The 27,219-nt window shown below is 42.9% G+C and overlaps 1 protein-coding gene across 2 annotated transcripts in view; it reads right to left on the reverse strand.

The window, feature by feature from the left end:
* The window catches only part of RUNX2 (RUNX family transcription factor 2), a gene marked incomplete at both ends in the record, with an annotated part of 216,112 nt that overhangs the window by 69,215 nt on the left and 119,678 nt on the right, over positions 1-27,219 (reverse strand). For both annotated transcript variants that reach the window (XM_083856789.1, XM_083856790.1), the window contains one exon: positions 24,286-24,447. In XM_083856789.1, the coding sequence (XP_083712915.1) occupies positions 24,286-24,447 (162 nt within the window). The remainder of the gene's footprint in view (positions 1-24,285; positions 24,448-27,219) is intronic.

Raw genomic sequence — 27,219 nt, forward strand, 5'->3', positions numbered from 1 at the left:
TTAGGAGATTGTGGGATGGACAGGAGCAGAAGACAAAGATGGTGAAAGCTCGTACTGAGAGCCAGAAGGATGGAAAACAAAGAGGGTGTGGGAAAATGATGGGGGAAAGAGGGAAAGACTAAAGAGAAGTACAGAGCAGGAGGAGGCAAATGCAATGGCCAGTATGCAGCAGACACATGAATTTCTAGAGAGCTGAAAAGAGCTGGGTAGAAATAAAGGGGGGAAATTATGAAATCAAATGGAGCCTCTCTGCACTTCCCAGCTGACACTCCTACAACTTTACAGCCCTCCAGATCCAAGGGTTCACTCACCTCTTTGTCAGTCTGCTGAACCTGACTTAACTAAAAGGAAAATATGGCATCTTCTAGATCCCAAACTGATGTGCTAAACACTGAAACGCTTTGTGTCTCCTTAGTTTAAGATGAAGCAAAGATTTTCCTTGCAGACAGGCTTCAGATCTGCCCTTCTGACATTGTTGTGTAAAAGAGAGGTCTCTCTAGTCCTTCTGTTCCTGGTCCATTCTGCTGTAAGCAACAGACTCAACAGCCTCTGCCACCTTTTGTGGCACATTTGGGATTTAGATCACTATTCTTGCCTGTTCTCCCAGCTCAGTGAACCCATGTCTACAATGATACCTAAAAGCAGCAGTGGGGCAAAGCTCAGGCACAGTTTGGGTTCAGGCTGGAGGACCTCGCCCACAGCCAGCCAAGCCTGCGAATCAGCCTGAAACTTGGGGATTATAATCCTCCATCTCTAACAATACTGAGCACAGAGCTTTAAGTGGGCAGTAAAAGCCCATTCTAAACTCTGATGACAATGTGATTACTATTATCTTTATCTGGGACTGAATCAGTGACCTATGGGTGAATGGGTCTGTCTCCACCATCAAACCCTCCAACCACAGCACCATGGAATGTAATATAACTTGTACCTTTACAGCAAACACTCTACTACTTGATGCAACTTCTTTCATTCCCAACTGCAAACAATAGCCAGAGGCAATACCACCCAGATTCAAAGCTGTAATTTTGGAACACTATCCTTTATATTGTGAACAGGTCTGATAGGTATCTGGAAATATAAGGTTAGAACATAATTTCCCCAGCTGCTCAAAATACTGAGTTTCAATCTGCTACTGCTTATTCTTTTTTTTTTTTTTTTTTAATTTATTGTTATTGCAACTCTCCCAGCATGAACAGAGTTGCTTAGTTTACCCTGATAGAAACTATACAAGACTTGCAATCAAAGATGGAATTGGTGTGAGTCTGAGGGTGTAGAAGAACACTGATATTTTTGGTTTCTTTGCAACCAATACTTTTTTTTCTTAATACAAAGGTCTCCGCACAGTTCTACACATTAAAGGCAATCTCCTTTTCAGAATTAGATCCAAATATTATCTACATGGGTGCTGCCAAGAGATTATGTCTGTGTGGAAGGACTGGGAATGTGCATGCCACACATAGGCATTTCAAATGTGGGGCTGCAGACCTCCTTATGTATCCTAGTAAATCCACACTTGTTTGTTTTTACTGTTGCTTGTAAAGCACAATTGTATTTACCCAAAGGCCAAACAACCATAACCCTGTCTTATCTCACTCATGGCTGTGTCTGCTCAGCTCCTGCACACTCACTTCTCCAACTCCCCTTTTGCCCAAGTGCCTTTTGCTGTCTCCATAACTCCCTGCACAGAGCTGCAATTTGTTCCCAGCTTTATTGTATCTCCATTATGTAAAGATATTTTTAAAGATCAGAAAAAGTTCTCTGTTCCAAACTCTCATTTCTAAGAGAAACTTACTAAAAAGTCAGCTCTAAACCTCAGCTTCTTGCCACCCCTCACTTGCTGTTCAATCTTGCATTTTCACCCTCCTCCTCATTTCTCTGTGTTACCTCCTTATGTTAGGGTTGATTTTGGTCTTAACTTGGAAACCCCAGATGCCTATTCATTTATGCATGTTAAACTCCTTGCTGGGCTGGGAAGAGAAATAGAAATAGTTCCACCTGGTATGGCACCCGTCTGTGCACAAATGGTGACGTGGATCAGCAATACACTAACATGACAGTGCAAGTATAAAATTCATAATATAATAACTATAATATTATAATAATTTATGTATTTATTCATCTCCCCAGGAGGATTAAAGTTTTATGCTAATTTTTCCTCCGTCAGAGCAAGAAAATCATTTGCATCTGTGAATTCCCACTCTCGTGATAGCTTGCACTAAATGGGTGAAGCATAGACCCTCCACCCTACATCGTGGCCACCACATTGCAAAACAACACTTGTATAAAGAGAAGAGACTTTATATTGTGCCACCAGAGAGACACGTCAAAGAGCATAGCAAGTGATCTTCTCTACAGTCCCATCAACTGACTGGGCTTAACAATAACAAAAAAAAATTAGAAAAAGGTGTATTTTGGAAAAAAAACAAAACAAAACAAAACATTTTATATCTGAATGTCCAGATAATAAAAAAAAAATAAAAACTATTTTTAAATTTTCCAGGGTGATTCCTTTCTAACATAGCCTGGCACTCCAGTTTTCTGAGAGCCGAATGTTTAAAACAGAAAAGTGGTCATGTTAATATCCCAATATATATGCTAACATCCCAGATTCAAGAATACTGCTCCAGTGTGTTTCATATTTAGAATAAGAATAATTAAAATTCCATGTGGTTTCACTTATTTGGATGCAGAAGCCTCATTAAAAACCCTAGACCTGGGCATTTGCCATCAGCCAGCTCAAATTGTTTTGCCTTTACGCTTAAAACCCAATTTTACCTGTTGCAGCTTTGCAACTCCACCATTCACAGCTGCATGTTTGCTGAGGTCATTTCTCTTTTGCAGTTTCATCCCACAGATGCCAGCTAGTGCCAATTAATGCTCAGGTCTCAATTAATAAGCTGTGCTTGTGGTTTGCAGAAAATCAGGCAACAAATTTCTGTCAGGTTTACAGCACTTTGGCCAATCGTTCCCAATTATTAAAGGTCATAATGTACTGTGGACAGATTAACTCCTTGTAGGTACAGCCAACTGACATCTACTTTAAAGAGTTGCAGGATATTTTTATAACTTAAAATTATTACAATTTGTTTTGTTATTTAATGCCATAAGGTCACTAACTAAAAAAGTCCCTTCGGCTTATTGCATATGTTTCATAGGGAAATTTCTAGTCCATCAAGTCAATGCAGAATCTTTCCATGCATGAAACCAGAGTAATGCTGAACAGTCTTCCTCGAGGAAATTCAGCGACATATAGTTAAATTTATTTACCAGTAGCTAAATGATTCCCTTGTGTTTTGGGGAACTTCAGCGTTAAGACATTTGCTGAAGTTGAAACTAGGTTTTCTGGGGTTTTGTTCAACAGTTCAATTCAGGCTGAGACATTGTACTAATTGACCTATTAAAATAGGTTTTTTTCTTCCCCAACATCTACGTCTCTGAATTATAAGTGCAGCCTGGATTACTTACAGCTGATAATATCGCCTTGGATGAGGCATGCCACACACTCCACATGATGAGACGATTTCAGTCTCTTACAGCTTTGCCAAACTTTAAATGTTCTGGCTGAAATTGTCCATGCTGGGCGTCTGTCTCAGGCTAAATTTTGATTTATGCATTTATTTGTTTTTAAAATTTCAGCTGAAACTCTTCTGCTGGGAAAAATATATTGTTTTACCAATCTTAAACTCCGAGGAGCCTTCCTTTGAAAAGCTGTACCAGTTCCATGCTTTGAAGTAAGGACTTGAACTTTGGAATAGGAGTGGCCTTTGTGTGAGAGTTGTTGCCATGAAAATCCAGCCAAATATGAACAAATCATAAGAACTCTGACTAAAAATGGGCAGAAGAGTCTGTGCCCCTACAAAGACACTTGTCTAGAGACTGGAATGAAATCCAGGAGTCACAAATCCTAGCAATTTTTCTGCAAACATTGCTGAGACACAGGGGCAGTGCCACCTGTCCCCATGCCAGCCTAATGAAGGACCAGTCCGTTGATGGCTCCATTCTTTGGGATGGCAGACCCTGAGTGAAAGGAGACCATGTGGGTGTTCGTATAACATTGCAAAATAAAATTTGGGAAGGTGGGGTTATTTGGGGTTTGCTTTTTTTTATAAATCTGAGAAACTATAAACATAACCAGAGGCAAACAAAGAGATATTAAGGTTACCATGTGAAGAGTGAGAAACTTTGGAAATACCAGCATTAAAGTTACTTCTCCAAATGCACTATGACAGAGTATTCAGCTACACAAGATGCTTTTCCTTTCTCATTAACCTGCCCAAGCTGGCCACCTCTGGAGATGTATCCAAGCTGAGGAATAGAGAAGACCATTGTCTATATATTCCCCAGATCCACTGCTCCAAGAAATCAGAAGGGGTGAAGTGAACAAGGCGAGAGAGACCCAATTATTTCCTGAGTTTACTGCATTTTATATGTGTTTCTGCCACATGGCTCCTACATGACTCAGTTGAAATGTCTCCAAATCCCATTTTCACTTCCCTCATTTTCTGTGTGCAGCAAAGATGTTGGCTTCTGATTTGCACGTGCACTAAACATTCCCAGCTGCAGCTGAAACCATCGGGATCACAGGTCTGAACACAAGGATACAGCTGAAATTGTGCTGTAGGTGACACACAGAGGGTGCACTAAACGACATGAGACCTTATGGTCAGTCTCATTTCTCTTTTTAAAGTGGATTCTTCTTTTCTTGGGAATATAGCACTGCAATGAACTGTATACAAATGCTACGGTAGAAATATTAGAGCAAAGCCAAGCAAGAAATTAAGGATTCCTTCTTCAGAGCAGCACTTAATGCTCTGCAATAAGCAAGGCCTGAGGAAATGCAAAGAACAAGAAGCAAACAAAATATTGAAGAGCTGCTCATTAAGTTAGCACTGTCCATCCTGTGCACTGAATGAGACAGGAATCCCGTGGGAAAAGTATCATGTGATCCTGTAATTAAAATTTGTAATGTAATGCATAAGCAGAATGAGGCTGATTTAAAGTTGCACAGGCAATGTAAGTACTGAGATTTTCTAATTTCTGAGCTCTTGCTTTTGCCAGTTTGAAGGATTCTTTGCAGTGTGTTTTAATGGGGGAATGATTATTTTCCATCCAGATCTCTTTGGGTTTTCCCCCAGCAACCTTCTGTATCAGGGGGACTGTTACTTTGCTCTTCATTTTGTTAAATTCTTGTTCCCTGTGTCTGCTAATAAGTGTGTATTGAATCACACACAGCAACATCTTTCTGCTTTCTTTCAGGCAAGCTTCTGTTTTTCCAAAGCTGCTGTACCACCTTCCCACTGTAGAATGGAGCCTGGGACTGCAATTCCCAGGGATTCCAAAACACCTTCTCCTGTATCTCCTTGCTGTAGCTGTTAGGTCCTGATCCCACAAACCTACACTGTTGCTCAGCCTGGTGCTGGAGCTCAGGGACATTCCTCCCACACATCCAGCAGTGAGTGTCTACGTGCTGGGAGGGCGAGGGCCATGCAGCACCACAGAAATAATGCACCGGGCTTCTCCCTCTCTGGGTTTACTTTCCAGATGAGCATGTGTCATCTGGATGTTTAGAACCATTTATCATAGGAAATTATATGTTTTTAAATGCTCTCTTCCCTCCCTTTAGTTCAGGAGAAACAAAAAGTAAAAAAGAATTTGACATTTTTTTCTCAATTTCTCCGCCCCCTCCCCACCCCCAGTCACCCCAAAAAGGTCTCCTGGCAAACAATAGCTGCAGAAAAGGTGTGAACTGGCACCCCCCTCCTCTTTTCTTCACCTCAACAAGGTGTTAACTTCAAGGCCTAGTTGGGACCATTTAAACTGCAACATTATTAATCACAGCAGTCTCACAAAAGTCAGAGGGAGGAAGGAACGCTTTAACCCTTTCAGAGCCTCACACACAGCAGGCAAGACCCTAATTCCAGTGCACCCCTTCTCATAGTCCCTCAGTACCCCAGTTCACATAGTAAACTGCACGCTGGTGCCTCCTGGTATTTAGGTAACAGGTCTTTGGCACCTAAAATACCACGGATTAATTTGCAGATAGATGTTTTCACTGGATTTATTGTGCTGTACCTAAGCCCTTTGCTGGGAGAAACACCCCATAAATAACATAGTTATTAGTGACCATTAAAGTACCACTCGTGCAAATAAAGGAGAGCGTTTCTCAAACAGAGATGTTATATTGCTTAACACCAAAATTGGAGTCTCTGCATTTCTTCAGCCTGGGCTCTGTCATTACCTGTCTTGCTCCCTCAATAGTACTTCTCTGCTGGATGAAGCTGCTTTCCTTAAGGCACTGAGGTCTTGCTGGGTGACATTATGCACTGAAACACAGGTGGCTGCTCTCTGCACCCCCAGAGATAGCTCATCTAAAATTTAGGGAACATCAATAGATAGAAAAACATAACAGCCAACCCCTTCTAGATGGACTGTTGGGAACAGAAAGGAAGCTGTGGAAGTTTCAGCCATCACCACCTCATTTATAGACGTTGCCTCACTTATACAGAATTTATAAACCTTCCTAATGAGAACCACAGGAGGGGGACAAATGGTCACATTACAGAAATAGATCCTGGGTTGGTGGTTATGACCTGCCACCCGTGGATGCCTGTTGACCTGGTGTGGTGGGGAGCCTCTGAACTCCTCAGCCTTTGCTATCTCATCTCAGTGACTCCAGTCTGGAGCTGTCACGGGTGATTCGGGTGGAAAGGAACTGGCAGTGTATCAAAAGCCCCCTGCTTGTTTAAAGTCCACGGCCATCTACGCGCTACACTGGAACCAAACAGTAAATAAAGTTTCCTGGAAATAAGTCCAGGAGCTCTGCAACACGGCCTGGCACAAACACGCACACCAGAGCTCAGCGCTCTCCGCTCACTTTTCCCCAACTTTTCCTGCCTTAATTTCAGCCGTTGCTGCTCTTCGCCAGCCGAAAGGCATCAGCAGGAACACTTGAGGCTTTTCTTGGAGAGCAACCTCAGAGTGTTGTATACAGCAAGGGGGTGAAACCACAGGGCTGCGGAGCAGGCATGGCAATGGAGAGCAGCGGGACAGGAATCCTGAGTAAATCCAGTGAATGGGAAGATAATATACATCATGGCTCACAGGCTACTTTGTTCCTTCTTTTCAGAAAAATGTGCCTTAACTGTCCAGTATAAATATTTGTTTCCAATGTTGTCATGAATTGTACTTTTCCACTGCATGCTACTAACTCAGAAATACCATCTGATCCTCAAGCAGACACAAAGGAACTATGTTTTGCAGGGACAGGGAAGGGGGGGAAGCCCTTGGCATTGCTCTGTTATTTCACCCTTTAAACCCCTCCTTTTCCCGCCCCATCCAAATTTTCCTTTTGCATCTCATTCAACTAATGGACAACTCTCCCGAGGACAGAGGATTCCTTGCTGGTTCTTGATTAAGAGTTTTTAAGAAGCCGTGAAGGAAGATATTCTTTGAAACTGGATCTACTGTAGGATGGGAGCCAGCACACAGGACACCGTGTCTTTCAGAGAGGGCCACACACAGTGCCACTCCAGTCATATGACTTCTCTGTCACATCCTGAAGCCATTTCCAGCTCGTGTGCGAGTTTGTACTCCCATTTAGAAAAGGATGGGATATATTGGGAACACACATATGGAAACACTTTCAGGGAATCAGTTTCCATGAAATCCATAATAAGCCAAGTGGCTTCAGATGTGGCAGTGTGCCTCAGATTAGACAAAAAAAAAAAAAAAAAAAAAAAAAAAAAAAAAAAAAAAAAAAAAAAAATTCTTTCCTTTCAGTCTTTACTTCAGTTTCAAGGGGGGAAAAAAAGGAAAAAAAAAAAAAAAAAGAAAATTAAAACAAACTAATGACTTATGGCTACCAAAACAGGGAGTCACAAAATAATACAACAAGAGCACTCTTCCTCCCCCAAATAAGGATACTACTATCAGCATTCTTGCAGCTCCCAGAAAGCTCTATGGCATCTGCTAAACTCACATGGGGTCATCAGAGCTGTGGTCCTGCCTGTGCCAACCTGCCTGGGTTGGGCAGGTGCCCACTGTCTGGTAACCTGTGCGAGCAATTTTTTCCTTCCCTTAAAAATTTTCCTTCCTTTCCTTTCCTTCCTGCCCTTCCAAAAACTCAACTTGGTGATGAACTGTCCATTAAGTTAATCTCCTGGAAAATGCCGGATTCGGAAGGGATATGCCCTGGATATGTACTTGGCTGTACCCAAGCCATACTAAAAGTAGGGTTTATTGTGGGATGGTGTATTTGGTTTGTCAGGCAGGGGGTAGATATCACCTGCCTGCTGTGCTTGGAGCCAAAGCTCAAGAGAAACTGCCAGATGCCTTCACTGATGGGTACCAGGAACAATCCCAAACAGTGCAGAAAAGGGCTTGAGGCCACATCAGTGCCAGGCAGAAGGGAAGCACCCAGCTCATCCGAGCTACTGTGGTGCTGGAATAATCTTAGCACAGCTGAGGAAGTGGGAAGTAACACAGATCAAGTGGCAGGAGTTCAAATAGGAACTGGAGAGATGCTACGTGCATCTCTGCTACAGATACCCGCCTTTTTATCACGAGAAAATAACCAGGAATTTGGCTTCTTACTGGGGCCGTATCCTACAAACCCTACTTTTCCTGACAAACAAATGACTCCACAAATAGTCCCTCTGTTTCCAATAGGGTTATTTGCGGTAGGAGGGACCACCCAACACGAGAGGATCAGGCCCTCCACTCCCTTGCTCTGCCGCTCGCTTCAAACTTCCACAGCCAAATGTGAACACAAAAAAAAAAAAATACCCACGAACTGCAAAGGCTTTTCCTCACTGCTGCTGGAAAAGCCCTGGACTAGAACGGCTGTGGAAAGGTCTCGTGTGCTATTAATATGATGCTCCTCCTGGCTTCTGCCGCTGAAATGGGGATTTGCCATTTGTTTCTCAGGCTGGTTCTTTCCACTCAAGCCTCGGCACAGTAACTAACTGAAAACTTCTGCATCAAGGAGAAGGTCTCTTTTAAAAAGTTTGGCTTGGCTTTGCTTTCAAAGACTTGTGTGTATATTTTAGAATATGTAGAACTTGCCTTTGATTTAAACCTCGCTCTTAACAATAGACAAGAGACGATTTCTCTACTGAGCAATTTAAACAAAAACAAACATATTTTGGTTACTTGGCCTTGTTCTCAAAACGTTCTGTTTTCTTTTTTTCCCTGAGAAAAATCAAACCCTACAAATCGTTACATTTCTGGTCAAAAAAACTTAATTTCACAAATGTCGATAATCCATTTCTTTTTGCCCTTAACAATATCATACACAGAGAAAAAAGAGCACCTCCCCAGCCCCCAGACATCCATAAAACACGAAACCCCCTAATCTAAACAATTAAAACCATACTTTTCTCCTCCAAAATAACTTCTCCTTTCAAAGGACATTTTCAGCCTCGGTCCCTGTCCACAAGCAGGGCCATGATATTGATTTCTAATCCTCCCCTGCACAGAAGCCCTGTGTGCCTAGAGGATGAACAGCCACACCTCGTCCCAAGGCAGGGGAAGGTGGCTGCCTGTGCTCGGAGCCGGGGCTGCACGAGATGAAGGCACTTAACCCACAGGACTTCTGGCTACTGGAGAAAGAAGAGGGGAGATACCAGGGAGGCATTTCCATCTTAGGTTAAGGATTTTAGCAGCAGGCGCAATAATGCTGTTGGAGTGAAAACAGTGGAAAATAATTCACCCAGAGACGGCCGGAGTTTTTTCCCTTAACAGCGAGAATGCATTTCCCCCAAGTAACACAAAGAGTAGTAACATTGGGCCCTGTGATAAAATGGTCAAACACGTCAGCGTGACTCAAGACCCAACAGCCAAGGAAATTTCAAGAGGCTCAGGGTGAGAGGGAGCCCTGTGGAGAGAGCCATGGGTGAGCACCAAGCCAAATCCTGCTGCCATGTCATGGGGCAGAGTGAGAACAGCTCGGGGATGTCACAACCCTTGGCATAGCAGGAGTGAAGCTGTGGCTCTCCAGCCATGGAGCAGGACTTGTAACCATCACCATGAGCTTCAGGAAGATGGAGGAAAACCTTGCATGCAACTGCTGGGCTGTTTTTGTTGGAGCTGCTGCTGTCATAGCTAAGAGTCAAAAATACTGAGCTGTGTAAAGATCTACAGAGGTTTCAATCCATGGATTTAGGCATTCAGTGTCTGTTTAGATACCAAGCTGCCACAAAATTCAGCAGAATGCATCTAAACATAGCCATAAAGCATAGCTAGAGGCACTGTATCCCTTCTTATATTCATTTTAACAACATACAATTTTCAATCTCATTTAATAAAGGCTGTGTAAATCCCTCTGTATATTTTTTTCATTCCTTTCAGACCTAACCTGAGCTTCCTACTAAATTAAGGCGAACTACTGTAAGCAAAGTTTCAATCCATTATAACATAGTCTACACAGCATCCCCATTCATCAGCTGAGCTGAAGTTTAAACCAGCCCAACTCTGAACACCTCTAAATAAATGCTTCTTCTCCATAGTGTAAAGTCTGAATATGGGTTTTATCCTCCCAGGAAGGTGGTGATGAGAAAAAGAAACAGACTTGAGTCTGTAACAGCTCACATCATAAACATGCTCGAGGCTGTTTGATGTACAGCCCCTTAGGCTATACCACTACCAGCTCTTTAGACCATCAGTAGAGATTTATCCCAGATATGATATCTTGGATTTTAAGTTCAGATCATCAATAGTGATTAGGAATAGAAATAGAAAGCCTGCTTAACCATTAAAGGTGTTACAAGGGAAACTGTGATACAATGCTTTCTGGCTTTTGCTATTGATTTACTTTGTGAATTTGGGCAAATAATTTGATTTTTCCTGTGTAAATTTTGCTCACTATACAATATATATTTCAATACTTCATATTAGCCAAGTGATAAAAGTTAGTACTACAGTTTAGAAAATACTATGAAATCCTTTGTTGGAAAATGTTGTAAAGTTTAAAGGTTGTAAAGTCCAAAGATTAAAGGTAAAACCCAACAGACATTTTTTATAAGCTCTTCAATGAGTGAAGACACAGAAAAAGTGGGAGTCAGACAAAGCAAAGAGAACTTGACTCAAAATAAACTTTCATTTGCAATCCCGATTTCTGAGATAAAAAAGATGCATACAAAGTCAGCCTGAATTAGCACCTTCATCTGTCTCCATCTGCTTGAGAAAGCAGCAGCAGAGCTGCTTTAACCCAAATCTCCAGCGCATCTGCAGCACAGGCCAGTGAGAGCAGGAGCTGGCCCGGCTGAGCACCAGGCGCCGGCTCCAGCCCCACTGCGGCTGGAATGGCTTCCTCCATGGGCAAACAGCCTGTCCAAAAACCAGCTCCAAACCAGTCTGGCCCACCTACATGGGCCAGGCCAAATGAGGAGCTGGTTGGGTTTGGACTACCCTTAAACCCAGCTTCCTATCTAATTTTGGAATCTAATACAGTGGCTCCCAATTCGGCTCCAGTGCTGCTTAGATCCTCCCTGCGCTCCTCTTCACCCATAAAAAAGAAAACAACATGGGTTGGCTTTTAGCAGGAATCAAAATGAAAACAAAAACAAACAAAAAAAATCCCTTTGGAGGGAGATATTTGAGAGAGGAAGAGGGAAGAAAGGGGGAAGAGAGGTGCCTTTTTCCCATTGCCAGGATTCCTCTGTGGCTCCTCTGGCCATGCCAGCATCCACATCACAGCTCCCGGGGACTTCCTCTGAGCAGCTTCTGCGAGATGCCTCTTCCAATGAGCCATTTCATCTTGGTCTTATGTTGCGGAGATTTCAGGTCAGCAGCCCTCCTGGTGTTTTTGAGGCACTTGCTTCCCTTCCTATTTGGCCAGCCAGTTACCGTTGCAGAAGGTCTGTTTTTCAGTGGTCAGTCCCTAGACCGGATCCCAGGCCTTGCAGTTTGCACTCTTGAGGGTATCCACATGTTTATGATCTTTTTCACAGAGGTCTCTACACTTTCAAGGCTGACAAACCCTATCCAGCTCTAGTCTTTTAACTGCACTCAAATTAGCCATTTCAACTGTAATTAATTTTTTTGGCTGTGATTCCTTCTTTGGGATACGGTTTTGTTTTTGTTTTCAGTGGCAGTAACACACATAACTAGCTGGCTCCGCTCAACAGGAATTATCTTCAGATGTTTGATCCTATTTCTCCACAGAAGAGCTCAGATCATATGATCTCACAAGGTCTCTGTCAGTCCTATAAGACTGTGACACTACAGACCTACAGGAAGTATCATTGATCCAGCAGCTCCTCTGGGGTAATTACCACCTAGCTAAGGGTGAGCAGATTCACAGAGCTGTGTCAACAGCTATTAAATACAGTGATCCAGACAGAAACCTTCAGCTTTACACATATATATCTATATAGATATTTATATATAGATATTCTGATTTTGAACTCCAGGCGAACTGAGTGACCACTTTTGGCCAAGCTGAGAAGGAGATGAGTCCTGGATGGTCCCTTGGCCTAACCTGACCAACACCATTTGCTTCTTATTACAAGCTGTGACAAGCAGCTTTGTCCTTTCTTTTTTGCTTGTTTTGAAGCCTGGAAGAAGGTGAAGAGCCACAGAGCTACCTCAGTACCCTCCTTGCAATTTAATTTTTGTGCTCCCTTGTGACCCACGCTCACTACTGGATCTAGTAAGGCTGCAGGCACTGCCACCACCTCGCTGGTTCCCTTCATGTTACAATTCCCTCTTGTACTCCATTGCACAGCTTGTAACCAGCTGTACTGTACCTAAGAGTGCAAATTCATAGGGGACGGGCTGATTTCCCTTTTTTCCTCCTCCTCTTTCACTGTATAGTCCTTAGCACAAGGGGGATGAGACCTCCAGATACCATCACAGTACAAACACTCTCAGCAGGCAGCGGTGATTCCAGCAGAGGTCCATTAGCTATTCCCAAATACAACTATTACTTTGATCACTGAACTGCACTGCTTGCAGGAGCCAAACCTGGATGCTCCAGCTAAGGCCAAAACCTCAACTGATGCCTTGACAAGAGGACTGATCTCCAGTTTGTGGAAATTTTTCAATCCCACGTTCAGCTTTCAACACAACACAAAACATCATTTCAGGACAAAATTAAATATGGCAAGCTGTGTTTTCACAGACATCTATCCAATAAAAATGATGTGCCTCATAGATTTGGTCCCGTACCTGTGCTTCAAACAGGTTTTCCAAGCAAGCCCATTGTGCAGCCTAATTAATAAACTTAACCAAGATGGACATACCTTTAGCTGCTGGCTTTATAATATTCTGCCAATTCTAAACAGTACCTGTTTAATAGGAAAGGGCATTAAAAAGCAGAGATGCCTATGGATCAGACAGTGATAGCCCAGTTAAACATTAAAAATAACGAGTGGAAACCACACATGCGGCATCACTAGAGCTTGTATAGTGGCTTTTCATCTCAGCTAAATGAAAGAGGCTTTGTGGGTGTTGCTCCTAACCCAAGCATACCACCTTTCACTGCTCACTGCCAGAGATTTGTGACGTTAAGAGATGGAAAGATTTCCATGAGATGTCCTACCCCTTCATTTTGCTTTCAGAATTGATCCTTGGTTTAAATCCTTCAGGCTGTTTTCTCTGCTGGTGCTCCCCTTTCTCAGCATGGCTGCTCCTGTTTCTCACATAAGCCCAAGGAGGATTCTTCTAGCTGCCTATCCCAGCACTCCCAAATTACAAAATAACATACTCCAGCTAACAGTCATGGCTACCACAGGATAAAAGATCAAATTGATGATTAGAGAGACCTTTGGGAACAATGACTGGGAAGTTTGGGGATGACATGGCCCAGACTGGGCTGAGCACACAGCACATTGACTCCTCTCCCCTCCTCCTCCAAATGCACCTTTAAAACACCACAAAATCCCTGCATTAAGTGTGTACTTCTTTTGACAGAACTCAACTTCACACAATGAGGACATTGCCTGGTCCAAGTAATCCCAAGAGATTAACACAGGTTCAACTGTCTATTTGCAAATTTGCCCATGGAATAATTAGGATTCTGGAGAGCAAGGAGGCTGCTCTGGCTGGGTGTCTGCTCCCCAACGGGGTCACAGCCTCAGCTCTGAGCTTTGCTTTTGACAATGGAAATGCAAACTAAACCTGGGAGGAAAAGCCTCTGTGACTGTAGTTGTGCTTCTTAAAATGGGAGATTAAACAATGCAGGAAAACTAAGGGAGAACATGCATCCCACTGCTTTATTCCTTTACCTCCATCTAGGGTAGTGTGTGAGAAATTAAACTAATTTTGTTAGGACTTTGCAGTTGAGCAGAAGGCAGAAAAATTCCCAAAGGAATTGCAGAAACTCACAAAATCAGTGAAAAATGCTTTCCCAGTGCATTTTTTCAGGTGGGTTGGAAAAGTAGAGTGCCACTAGTATTTCAACCAAAAATAACACCTTTTCAGTGGATACAGTAGGAGTTTGGGTGATTAGGAAAGGAAACTTCCACAATTTGATAGATTATAGTGAACCCACAGCAAACTGAATTGACCAAAATATTTTTTCACAGTCCCCCTTCAGATTCCTTGCAAGTCAAACCTGTTTTGTCCCACTCCAGCCAGTTCCCTGTGGCTTCTGCCACCTCCCTGAGACCCACCACAGCCACCTCCTGTCCTACCCACCTCTCTGAACCTGTCACCAATACAGAAACCCACAAGAACTTCAGAAATCAAAATCAGTGCTACGTTCTGGCAGATAAAGTTTTAGCAAAGTTGTAGAAAGTTCAAATGAGTGGAAACTAAAGTTAGACAAATTCAGACTGGTAATAAAATCCAAATTTCAAAGAAAGGTTAATTAGCATCTGTAACCAAAGGTTGTGGTGGGTTTTGCTTCCCTGGAAATTTTTAAATTAAGACCAACTGAGTGTTTGGGCTTGCTTTTTTTCTCAAAGATTGCCCTCAAGTTCAAATGAGAGCTAATTCAGGGGAAATCTTACACCTGGGTTCAAAGCAGATGTTCACATGGGCTTCACTGTACAATAATCAATTAATTTATACATTATACATCCAGAGATATGCTTATGTCAAATTATTCTTCTCTGTGCCTCATAGATGAAGATTCACCATGGCTAAAAATCCTCACACTCCACAAAAACTCCTTGGGCACAGCAGCACCATCAAGTACAATGTGGGTACAGGGTTGGGTTCTCCCTGAGGGGCCACTCCACTGCCCACACACTGCTCCTCTAGACATGGGGAAACTGTCCTGAGGTCAGGAAGGCATCTCCTGCTTTTGCTCTGTTCCCTCTCTCTCTTTTGAGTCAGTCTGAAAGCAAATATTAAGAGATTTCCAGATTAGTGTCCCCAAATACACTCCCTTTATGCATATGGAATAGTTCCTTCTCCCTTAATAACATCCTTCGTGAGCCACGTGAAGGTGAGCTCCCTCATTTTATCTCTTCCATCTTCCTCTCCTTCACTGCCTACATTGTTTGCTTTTGTACAACCACAGAAAACTTGACCCACTTGCATGGCTCTTGCCTTCCATTTTGCTCACCAGTATCAGCCCAGTATCACCAGTATCAAAGCTCTTTGAAATCTGACAGCCAAGCTGGCAGGACACCAGGTTCTTTTCTGCTAAAACATCTATCAAGAGGGGAGGAGATTTGGCCATGTGTAAAATGGGGCCAACAACCATTACTAAACCACTTCAAAAAGGTGTTTTTGAAGCTCTGCTGGGATCTAACACTCTCTTGCTGACCAAAGTCAGTGTGGTCAAATTCTGCATGGACAGAAATGAGAGGAAATTCCACTGAAAACCAAGGCAGCTCCAGCCATTTCTACCAGCAGCAGTTTTTTTACCTCTTGAATTGTATTTTTTAGTGTAAAATTTGCAGAATTTAAACCATTTAGCTCCTGAAGGGCATATGATACTCCTTTATCACTTCTACCAAACACAGTCGCAGTCTGAGAAGGACCAAATTCTCCTGCATTTTATGGAACCATTTAATAAATTCATATTGGCCAATTAATCAAACCCAATTCAATGAACAAAGACACAAGGCCACAAAGACTTAAGGGCAATATCACAGAATCACAGAATGGCTTGTGTTGGAAAGGGCCTTTTAAAGGTCATCTAGTCCAACCCTCCTGCCGTGTGCAGTGGCATCTTCAGCAAAATCAGGTTGCTCAGAGTTCCATTCAACCTGGCCTTGAATGTTTCCAGAGATGGGTCATCCACCCCCTCTCTGGGAAGCTTGTGCCAGTATTTTGCCATCCTCATAGTAATGATTTCTTCATGTCTAAATCAACTCTTTCAATTTAAAGCCATTCCCCCCTTGCACTCTCACTCCATGCTCTTGTCAGAATTCTCTCCCCCAGTTTCCTTGTGGGCCCGTGAGAGGAGGGGGGTAAATAAGTGGACCTGACCACCCTGTATGTAGCAGACAGCTTCACACATTAAGATCCATTTCCTTTCCACATCAGCACACATGTGATCCTGCCTCAGCTGCCATCACTGGCTCCATCTTAGGTAGAAAATTAACAGCAATTCCACAAAGGGAAGAGAGAAATCATCAAACGCCTTTGCAGAAGGATGAAACAAAGAGCTCTATCCCACAGCCTTCCTGTCAGAGGCTTATTGACTTTATTGGGAACACACATCTAGGTAGTGGCTCAGGATCTGTCCCTTTGGAAGTCTGGAATAGAGGACCCGGTTGCCCCACTAACAATTAGCATTCTGTTTACAAAACCCAGCAGAGTCAGTAAGAATAATCATCACAAAACATGCTCAGACTGTGATTCCGGTTTAACTTAATATAATTTTAATGAGTTCTTCAGAAAAAGCCTGGCACTTATGGAAAATTTCCTTAATTAATATCAGACCCTAAATTAGTAATAAAAAAAAGCCCTGAATATCATTTGGTCTCAAGCTGGAACTAAAGTATGTTTTGGCATCATTACTAACTGTTAGCAGCAAGTTCTGGAAACAGATGCAAATCTTGATATGTGTCCTAAATATAAAACACATTGCAAAAAAACTCAGATAAAAATATATCTATACATCCACATATATTTGAGTGTGCTATTTCCTGCCTGTATCAGCAACAAATTTATTCCATTTCAAAACATTCCACTTGCTTCTTTTCAGTACTTTTTAAAATCCCTTATTTCAGGAATAAAACTCCTTCCCTCTGCCTTCATTTTTCCTGTTTATTTCCTCTCCCAACAGCCATTTTAAGTAAATGAAAAGGGCTTAAAGACACACATTGTAACATTCAAACATCTGAAAATCAGCCTGCTTTTTTTACCACCTAAATATGGGCATAGGTGCCTAATTTGAGGCCACCCACGTTAGAAAAATTTGAGGTAGGGATCATGCAACGCATCTTCTGGACAATTACTCCAATGAGAGATTCAGCCCAGTGAAGAGGCTGCTACTGAAAGCCCACAGACGAGTGCCAAGGTGCTGAGATTCCCAGGTGGCACCAAGTGGGCAGGAGACTAAAAATGGAAAGCCTGCGGTAAACAAAATAAATAGAACCACTGAAAAATAATGAAAAAAAAAAAAAAAAAAAAAAAAAAAAAAAAAAAAAAGAGAGAGAAGGCGAGTTAGAAGTTTAGGGAAGGCAGCAAAATGAGCGGGTTGTTTCTGAAGACCTGAGCTCCCCCAAGTTCTTTACTTTGCCTTGACTCAGTTTCACCTTGCAGGGAAAGCATTGAACATTAGCAAGGCGAAACCGAGACAGAGACAACCTTGAGTCTTCTGGCTTGCATTTAATTTAAAAAAAAAAAGAAGGAGAAGAAGAAGAAGAAGACAGAGTGAAAATTGTTACAGTCACCAAGAAAAACATCCCAGCAGAGCGAGCACACCAGAAACCGAGCTGGCTTCTTGGGTTTGCCAAGAGCCTGAGACAATATTGCTGAAGCGTGAACTGCTCATTCATTGCAGGGGCTGCTCACACCAGGGCCATGCTGGCAATAGCCACAGCATTAACTGTTTCTCTGCTTCCCACAGCACATAAAGGAGAAAAGAACTGTATTTTGGAGACAGCACTAATGCCTTTCCTTATGAAAGGTCCCATCCTGAAATGTGCTTATTGCCCACAACATTTAATCAAGTTAGCAGGAATTAAGGGATGAAAGCATAGCTGCTTCCATGGCCACAGTTTCTACTTAGTTGCTGTAAAGTTGTCTGAGGTCCTTACGAGAAGACAAACAAGCTTTATTTCTAGAAGTTGTTTCAAAGGCCAAATTTGCCCCAGAAGGAAAAGTCCTAGTTACAAAAATCATGTGAGTACATGACACTAGCAAAATCCAAGGTAATTCACACACAGGGTGAGAAACCCAAGACGACAAACAGTACAGGACCCCAAGAAAAAAAAGCCCATCACAGTCAGCCTCTTTTTCATTGACACACAAATACTAAACCCAGAGGTTCAGCTGGAGCTGATTCCATTCCATGTGGGTTTTTTATTATATAATTTTTAGACTAACAAGAATGAAAATTGAGTTGTGTGAAAAACAAGTATTGTCTCTGATTAGGGCATGGCTGGCATTGCATTTTTACTTGCCAGACATCAGTAAACTGGAACAACAGGAAGGTTTCTTAAATTTCGATTTGAGATGAGGGTCCAGGATGGCCCAAAACATTGTGGTGATTTATCTACAGAGTGAGACAAATTAATGAGAAAGTTTGGCTATACATGAACTAGCAAACAGGGTCAGGGCACATTCTCTGGCTCTAAATCCAGTCAGGATGGTCTGGCCACAGATGCAATGTTAAATCCTGACTCCATAATGGAGTGGCTGACTCTGAGCTGCCCAGAGGAGCAGGTTCGGGACTCTGCTCATTTCCAAACCACAGTTGGGACCTGTTTGTGACCATGCTGGCCAACCCCACTGAAAACCAGCCTTGCTGACAGCTTAACAGTTCTTGTATTTAACAGTCCAGCCCCACCGCTGTGTAATTTATTGGTGAAGATACCACTTTCTGGCCACATTTTAGTTCAGAGGGATGGGTCTGCAGACTTCTTTTGTTTAGGGCCTGATCCCAGTGTCTCCCTGATCTATCTCAGCATGCCCCTATTCAATGACACAGTAAATATAAAGACAGCAAAGTCCACCCTGCACCCTGTGGGCACTCCAGCCAGTGGGACAGCAATGTCTGGGCATGGTGGCACATCCTCAACTGACAAATACCTAGGAAGGGTCCAGCTCAGGCCTGGAAAAGGCAAGTTTGGTAATTTTTCCTGCTATTTAGATTCAGTTTTAATTTTCTCATTTGTCACGTGGAATCTGTCAAATACAGAGAGGATCTTCCACAGTCTGCACTGAACATGTTTGTGGTACACCCACAAGACAGGTCCTCCAGCACCTGAAGATCTTGACCCTGCAAGTCTCTCTCAATGGTGAAACAAAAAGAAACACACTTGTGTTTAGGCAGAAGGGTGAATAGGAAAAGTGTTGGGAGAGAAAAAGTCTCTCCACCTTCCCCTTCTCAGGATTCTCAACAAAATAAAATCCAGCCCAAACCCTGGAATAGCAGGGAAGGTCGAGGTCAGGGTGAGGTAGGGTTAAACCAGGACTAGAGTGTAATTAGGCTGTGATATGGATATGTTTATGGGACAGTTAAACTGTCTCTTAAATCACCTCAGTAAAGGCAGACTATCAGATCATACGTGCCTGTACTTGAACTACTCACCTAGGCTCACTTCAGAGACAAACAGGCTCTTCCCAGGCACTGCCAAGGACCAGCACAGATCACCTGCGGACTGGTCAAGGCCTGAAAATGCCAGTTTGTCCCCACTGACTCAAAAGGGAGTTGCGGGTGAGTTTCTCAGGAATGGATGTCTGCCCTGGAGACATCTATACCCACCCCTGCTTCACCCACCTGGGAGCAGCCCTCTTTTGACTGCAAGAACAACCCGACCTGTACTCCCTGCTCTGAACCTTCCATGTGGGAAGGACTTGCTGGAGCAGCCCTGAAGTGTTATGTAAAATGGCTGTGATGTGTATATTTATATGAATCATATACATTAATTACATAATAGTCACCCATGCTCCCCATCCCACATGCACTTTGGTTATGCATAGGACACAAAGACTGAGTGCATTCACTATGAATCATGCAATAAGACTACATCCCTCAGGCAAACTCTCTCTAAAATGACCCTTTTCTTATATTCCCATGGCTTCCACTACAATATTATTTAATTAAGAATATTAATCTGCTGGGCCACCAACTTTCACCGTCTTCTGGGGAAGTCTGAACAGACAGACATTTTAAGAAAAGATGAGGAATCCCGCTCATTTTATGATTGGAACATTAAGGTAAGGAAATTTCATGGCCTCATGAACTTGTTTCTTTATTTGTTCTTCATATAAATGTGAAACTTCTGGACAGGAAAGATCATTGATTCAAAAGTTGCATGAGTGATGCCAGATAATCTTTTTTTTTTTTGCTTTGCTTTGCAGCTCATGCTGTTGAGTAGTGCCCAAATACCTGGGATATATAATTCATTAGTTGTAGAGCAGTGCAAAAAGAGCACTGACCCCCCTTTAGAGAACAGGAACACTTGCGGTTTGGCAGCCATGGGGACATATGTGCACGTGCCTGCACCACGCATGCAAACCTGCCAGCAGTGCCAAGATGCTGACATGACCAGTTCAGCTGCATTGCAGCAGCCGCATGAGGAACATCTCGGGGTTGCAGCTTGCTGCCCTTTTCTCCTCTCCCATGGGATGAGGAACTGCATGCAATACTATGGCAGCTCCCCACCACATCCTGTCCTGCAGCCTCAAACCTCTTCTGATGCTTAGCCTACTCTGGGGTTGAAACACAGGCAATCTCATTACAAGAATCATGGAATCATTAAGGTTGGAAAACACCATCAGGTCCAACCCAGCAGCACCATGTTCAATATTAAACTGTGTCCCTAAGGGCCACCTCCATGTGCCTTTTGAACACTTTCAGGGATGGCGACTCCATCACTGCCTTGAGCAGCCTGTTCCAATGCCTGACCACCACTTCAGTGAAGAATTTTTTCCAATTATCCAATCTAAACCCCTTCTAGTGCAACCTGAGGCCATTTCTTCTTATCCGGTCACTTGTTACTTGAGAGCAGAGCCTGATCCCCACCTGTCTGCACCTTCCTGTCAGGGAATTGTATGGAGTGAGAAGGTCCCCCCTGAGCCTCCTTTTCTCCAGGCTGAACCCCCTAGCCCAGCTCCCTCAGCTGCTCCTCATCAGACTTGTGCTCCAGACCCTTCCCCAGCTCCGTTCTCTTCTCTGGACATGCTCCAGCCCCTCAATGTTTTCTTGTTATGAGGGTCCCAAAACAGGATTCAAGGTGTGGCCTCACCAGTGCCCAGCACAGGACAGATCACTGTCCTGGTCCTGCTGCCACACTACTGCTGATACAGGCCAGATGTCTTTGGCCTTCTTGGCCACCTGGGCATACTGCTGGCTCATGTATCCATCCCAAGATGGGGAAGAACACCACCACTTGGGCCATAGGATGAGTGTGTTTTTGGTCAAAGGAATACCATTAAAAGTAGCTCTTGAAGGCTACCACTGACAATAAAACTCCTGCTTTATTGGATGGAATATTTTCAACATCTGGGTGAGAACCACTTTAGCAGTTGTCCAGGTAAAGCCATGGAGCCTTGTGGAAAGGCTGGGTGATGTGCAATTAGGGCAGATAGGAAGTTCTGTGCCTGTAGGGGTGACAGCCAATGCCTAAGGGGGAGGTTTTACTCATTTTTCCTCCTGCATGATGTAAAGCAACAGGCAGTAAATATGGCATTCATTAAAATGACCTTGTATACTTTTAACAGCCTTGATAATCAGATTTCTGCCACTGTATCGGAAAGCAACTTTTTTATTCAAGGCCTTATAAACCTCTAATTTCTCCCTCATGCTTTAGAGATGCCTGAAGTTTTCTAAGGATTTTAGTGTTTCCTTGCCGTAATTTTCTACCCTCTTTAAGTTCTGTTCTCTTCCTAAATATGCATTAAGTTACTGAGTGGAGATTTATGTTTTTTTGAGTGTGAGGGATAAACTACTTGCTGTATGGGGCAATTTTAAACTTGCATTTCTCTCTCTCTTTAGATATAAGATGGGTTGGATGCTGCCCTTCCTCCCTGTGCCACTGCCAGTGAAACCCTTGAGAACCACTGTCAGGTTTGCAGCTGAGGCTGCAATGTGCCTCCTTGCATCCTGAACATCCAAGTGGGTCCTTCAGCCAGGAAAACCTCTCTCTAGTTCTGAGTAAAGCATTTCTGTTCTGAATTTCTATTCCTGTCAGGAAACACTGCACACAACCTCTGGCACTCGTGGAAAATGAAAGTCCCCCTTTTCACTCTTGAATCTAACTGGAAGCAAGATCCCCATGCTGGGAAAAGGTCAGGGCATTGCAGAGGCATCACTCAAGCCCTGGAAAGGCGAAGGACAAGAAGCACAAAGGCAGCTGGCCACAGAGCACGGCAGGAAAGTTCAGTCCACGGCCACACATCGTACACAGCCACATCTTTTAGTCTCTGCCTGTGCCCACATGCCAGGAGCTCACGTCTGAGTACACACAGACAAGCAAAGGCTGCAGGGCAAGCATGCGGCGTGCAGCTGCCAGGTCCCAGCCGAGCCTCTCCTGCAGGTATTGCCGCCGGCGTGATTGCAAAAATAACCCATTCGACAACACAGACCATCAGGAGGCTCTGACTCAAAGGGAACCTGTTTCGGGCCAAACAAAGCATTTCCTCAGCATCAAGCCCATCGAGTTTTTTGACCCAAGTCAGGGCGTTGCATGGAGAGCCCGCAGGAACCTGCTCCAAAAGCCTCCAGCCCTCGGCCCACGTGGAGATCTCTGGCATCTCTGTGAAGGCAGAGTGCACTAGGGCTGCAAGAGGGGTTTGCAGCTGTTTGTTTGAGAAACAAAGCTTCCCTCCTCCAAGATGAAAGAAATCAAGGAGTCTATGCTAATCAAATCCTCCATGCCTGCTGGCTGCAGTTCAGCTTGTCAGGGATGCAGCTCAGTGGAGTGATCAACATTTCCAGTGCTATGAGCTTGGTGGAAGGGGAAAACACAACAGCAAGAAATTCACCTGGCTGGGAATCAAACAGGTGTATGGCAGCAGCATCCAAGATTATAATAATATCTTGCAAACATGCAAAAAATAGATGTAATAAGACTGATTCTTTGGTTTTCATTAATGAATCATAAAGGCTCTCTTTACATTACACATGCTTTTTTGGCATACGCTGCTAATATTTCCACACTTGCAAGGTTGGAGTTTTAAGACTGAGCCTCCCTCCCCTAAGGTTCCTCATTTTTGGCAAGAGGTACAAGGTGACTGTGTGCCATGACAGGCTCTCTCTTACTTTGGGGCAATCAGATTACTTTACACAGATGGTTTTATCACTGAGACCATTAGAGGTGAATTGTGCAATATATAAATGTGCATTTGTAGAGTAAAAAGAAGTCTCAGTTCCTCGCTACTGTCTTGTCTGTGTTCCTAAATGTATTTCCTCTCCTGCATCATTCCAAAGCACAATTTGTCCAATCTTTACCTTTAAGTGACTCAGCTTGTTTCTGATAGGCCTCTTAAGTACATATTAACTAAGGAAACAGTCTTTCTTAAACTACTGGATTGAAATGCAGGAGAATGAACCTCAGCTTTAACTACTGAAAAAATAAAGGCATCTATCTGTCAGGATGCCTAACAATAAACACACCACAAAGGTAAAGTACCAAAAAACAGAGAGCATAACATTTTCCTTAAAACACAGAATGATTTGGGTTGGAATGACCTTAAGATCATCCAACCCCCCTGCCATGTGCAGGGACACCTTCTACTAGGCCAATTTGCTCTAAGCCCCATCCAACCTGGCGTTGAACACCTCCAGGGATGGGGCAGCCACGGCTTCTGTGGGCAACCTGTGCCAGTACCTAATTACATGCAAGTAAACATTTTTTTGTAGGAGAAATTAAAAAAAAAAAGAAAAAAAAAAAGAAAAAAAAAAGATAATTTGTTCAAGGAATCAGGTTCACAATTTAAAAATATTCTGATCTGAAATGGACCTAAAGTTATTTGAGAGAGACATGCTCAGGGCAACATAGCAGCTCTTCCACATTGAAAAAAAAAAAAAAAAAAAAAAAAAAAAAAAAAAAAAAAAAAAAATGGATTTTGAATCCTGCCTGCCATGCAGGAACCCTGGTACCACTGCTGAGGTTTGCTCTCCTTGCCAAGGTTTGTCTGAGGCCACTGAGGCAGCCGCTGCCAATCCTGCTCCTCTCTGCACAATCGTTTTAGGCAAAACAGAGTCTTTACCTGAGAGGCGTCTGGGCACATCGGTAATGGCTGGAAGTCCCGTGCCCCGAGTGGAGGACAGGGGAGTTGTGGAGTGAATGGACGGTGAAGTCATCTGGCTCAAGTAGGATGGGTAAGACTGGTCATAGGACCATGGCGGGGATGACTGCGCCTGCCTGGGGTCTAGGGGGAAAATAAAAACAAACAACAACAAAAAAAAAAAAAAGAGAATTTTTTTTAAAAGGAAGAAAAAAAATTAGGGTATCAACAGCCTAATTGGAAGAAATGGGATTACTGAACATGCACACATCAGTACTATGAGGAGTGAGAATGTAATGAAATACAACTTGCTTCTCAACACTCAGCCCTTTCAACTCTTGGTCTCTGCTTTTCCCCTCCCCAGAACAATTTCTGTGGGAAATGAACAGACCAGAGAGCAGAGTTTTAAAAGATCTGGAAGCTGTGATGCAAATTCCTGGCATCTCTCTTCCAACATGTTATACCAAGAACTACCAGTCCTCAAGGAATCAAGAAAATGAAGCAGAAAACAAGGATGAGCCTCAGGTCTGATCTCAGGAAGTGGACTCCATGGAATCATGGAATCATTACATTTGGAAAAGGCTTCTAAGATCCCCGAGTCCAGCACTGCCAGATCCCCCACTAAACCATGTCCCTAAACATCACAGCTATAAGTTTTCCAAATACTTCCAGGGACGGTGACTCCACCACTTCCCTGGGCAGCCTGTTCCAAAGCCTAAGCAGCCTTTCAGTGAAAAAAATTTTCATAAGATCCAATCTAAATCTCCCCTGGCACAACCTAAGGCCATTTCCTTCAGAGGTGGGTAGACTCTACAGTCAGCACTTGGCATGTCTGTCAAGCTGTTATCCAGTTCAAACATCACACAATAGCGTTTTCAGTGCTGAAAATACTAGCCAAGGAGAAAAACTGTTATTAATCTTATCAGCATCCGTCAAAAAAAATGTCACATTTGGATGCTGGCCCAATTACTTACAGTACCTTCAATTACAAAATCGTAAACCAAATGGTTTGGGATTACTATTGGAAGCTAATGATACCTTTCAAAATATTTGCAACAGCTCACTATGGAGGAAATGATTTTTAGGATAAACAGTTCAATTTTTGCTGAAGCACTGGTAGAAGGAGACCAAGTTTTACTCACTGATATTTGGATTTATAAACCGTTTGCTCTCAGTTAATATGTGGTGATAAAGATACCACTGATTACTTCATAAATTATGATTTTTATTTCTTTGTATTGACAAAAACAAACCACTTTCAGCCCCAAAGTTTGTTTGGGGCACTGCACAATAAACAGAAAACTATCTCTGAACCAGCTCACAGAAACTGTAGCACACAGAAACTGTAGCACATCCCTTCAAATTTTGCAGAGTATTTTCAGGGAAGCACACCAAGCCTATTTAATTTGAAGAACCTGCTCTATCAGAACACTGTGCTAAAGCCCTGCTTTGCAGACAGCAATGTGACAGCCACATGGCATAAGCAAAGGCTCTTTTTCAGGAAATTCAACTTTTTTTTCTTTTCTTTTTTTTAACTCCTTTCCCTGCTCTTCCACACAGCAAAACCTTGTAGTTTCAGCTACTTCTTGTTTATTATTTCTCTTCAGACATGATTTGTTTGAAGAAATGTCTGGAAAGCAGATACTTCCTTGAAGCAAAATAACTATATAGATATATATAAAAAAACCCAACCTTCCAATTTAATTTTAAGAGGATTTTCCTGGAGTTTGTCATTTATATTAGAGCTGAGTAATATAAATGGTTAACATAAACTTCTCAGAAATCCGAAGGACACTTGATCATTAAATGTAATGAACTTCTTTGTTTTAACAATTTCAAGGCCAGGGTTGTATAGATTGGCACAGGTTCAAATCTGACTGACTGCTCATTGTTACATCTGATATTGACATATTTCTCTGCCTCATTCCACTACGATAATTCACCATACAGTCAATGGTAAATGATCTTCAAGTGGGAACAGAAAGCCTAGGCTTGCTGGAAAAACAATCTTAAAATTAATGGTGTGTTAGGAACACAATCTCAAATCCAAGATCCTTCAAACTCAAAAACCTTTTTAATTTCTGCTTCTGAATCGAAAGCAAGACCCCTAAAGTTTTGGGTTTAGGTCAGCCCCAATGCTAGGAGGAAATAACATAGCAGGTAAAGACTGGGAAAAAAAATCATAGTAGAGGATGTTTTTACATCATTTTTGTCTAAGATGGTGGAAAGCTCTGAAAAAGAGGTGCCTTTCTGGAGGCTCATGCCACTCCTGGTAGTGTAATCCTCATGGCACAAGAACTTATTGAGCATCTCTGTCATTCTCATCACTTTGAACACCCCTGTTAGACTTGGTTTTACACTTAATACCCTTAATCCAGAAACTGTGAATATCTGTGTGGACACAAGAATGATGAATAGCAAAAAGTGGTCTTTCAAAAGCTCACATGGTATTTCAACATATTGCACTATCAGAAGCAGAAGATGGGGCTAGATGGACCATCACTTGACCCTAAAACATATCATATGTTCTTTCAACATCTACCTCAACTATATCAATCTTCCCAGGGAATAGGAAATAATGAAGAGGAAAATCTTTAACCAAATTGAACATTAGATGATTCATCAGAGCTCAGTGACTGAGGAGAAGGTCACAGTACCTCAGCCCAGAGGGTTCCTGTGATCCCTCCATGACCTCCAAGGCATGGCTGAGGTCATGGTCAAGGCAGGGTGGAGAATATTGCCCTGGGGCTGACTGGCTCAAGGTATCTCTGACCCGTTAGGAAACCGGAAAGTGAAAATACAAGTTTCACCAGATCCCAGAGCAAATGCCCTAAAGCTAACTCTTGCTGCCTGATGGCAGTCAAGGTTTGCATGGAAGTGAGAGAAGAGTGGTGAAACACCATTGCCTTGCCAAGT

Source organism: Zosterops lateralis, assembly GCF_965231275.1.
Source record: "Zosterops lateralis genome assembly, chromosome: 3".
NCBI classification, from domain to species: Eukaryota; Metazoa; Chordata; class Aves; order Passeriformes; family Zosteropidae; genus Zosterops; species Zosterops lateralis.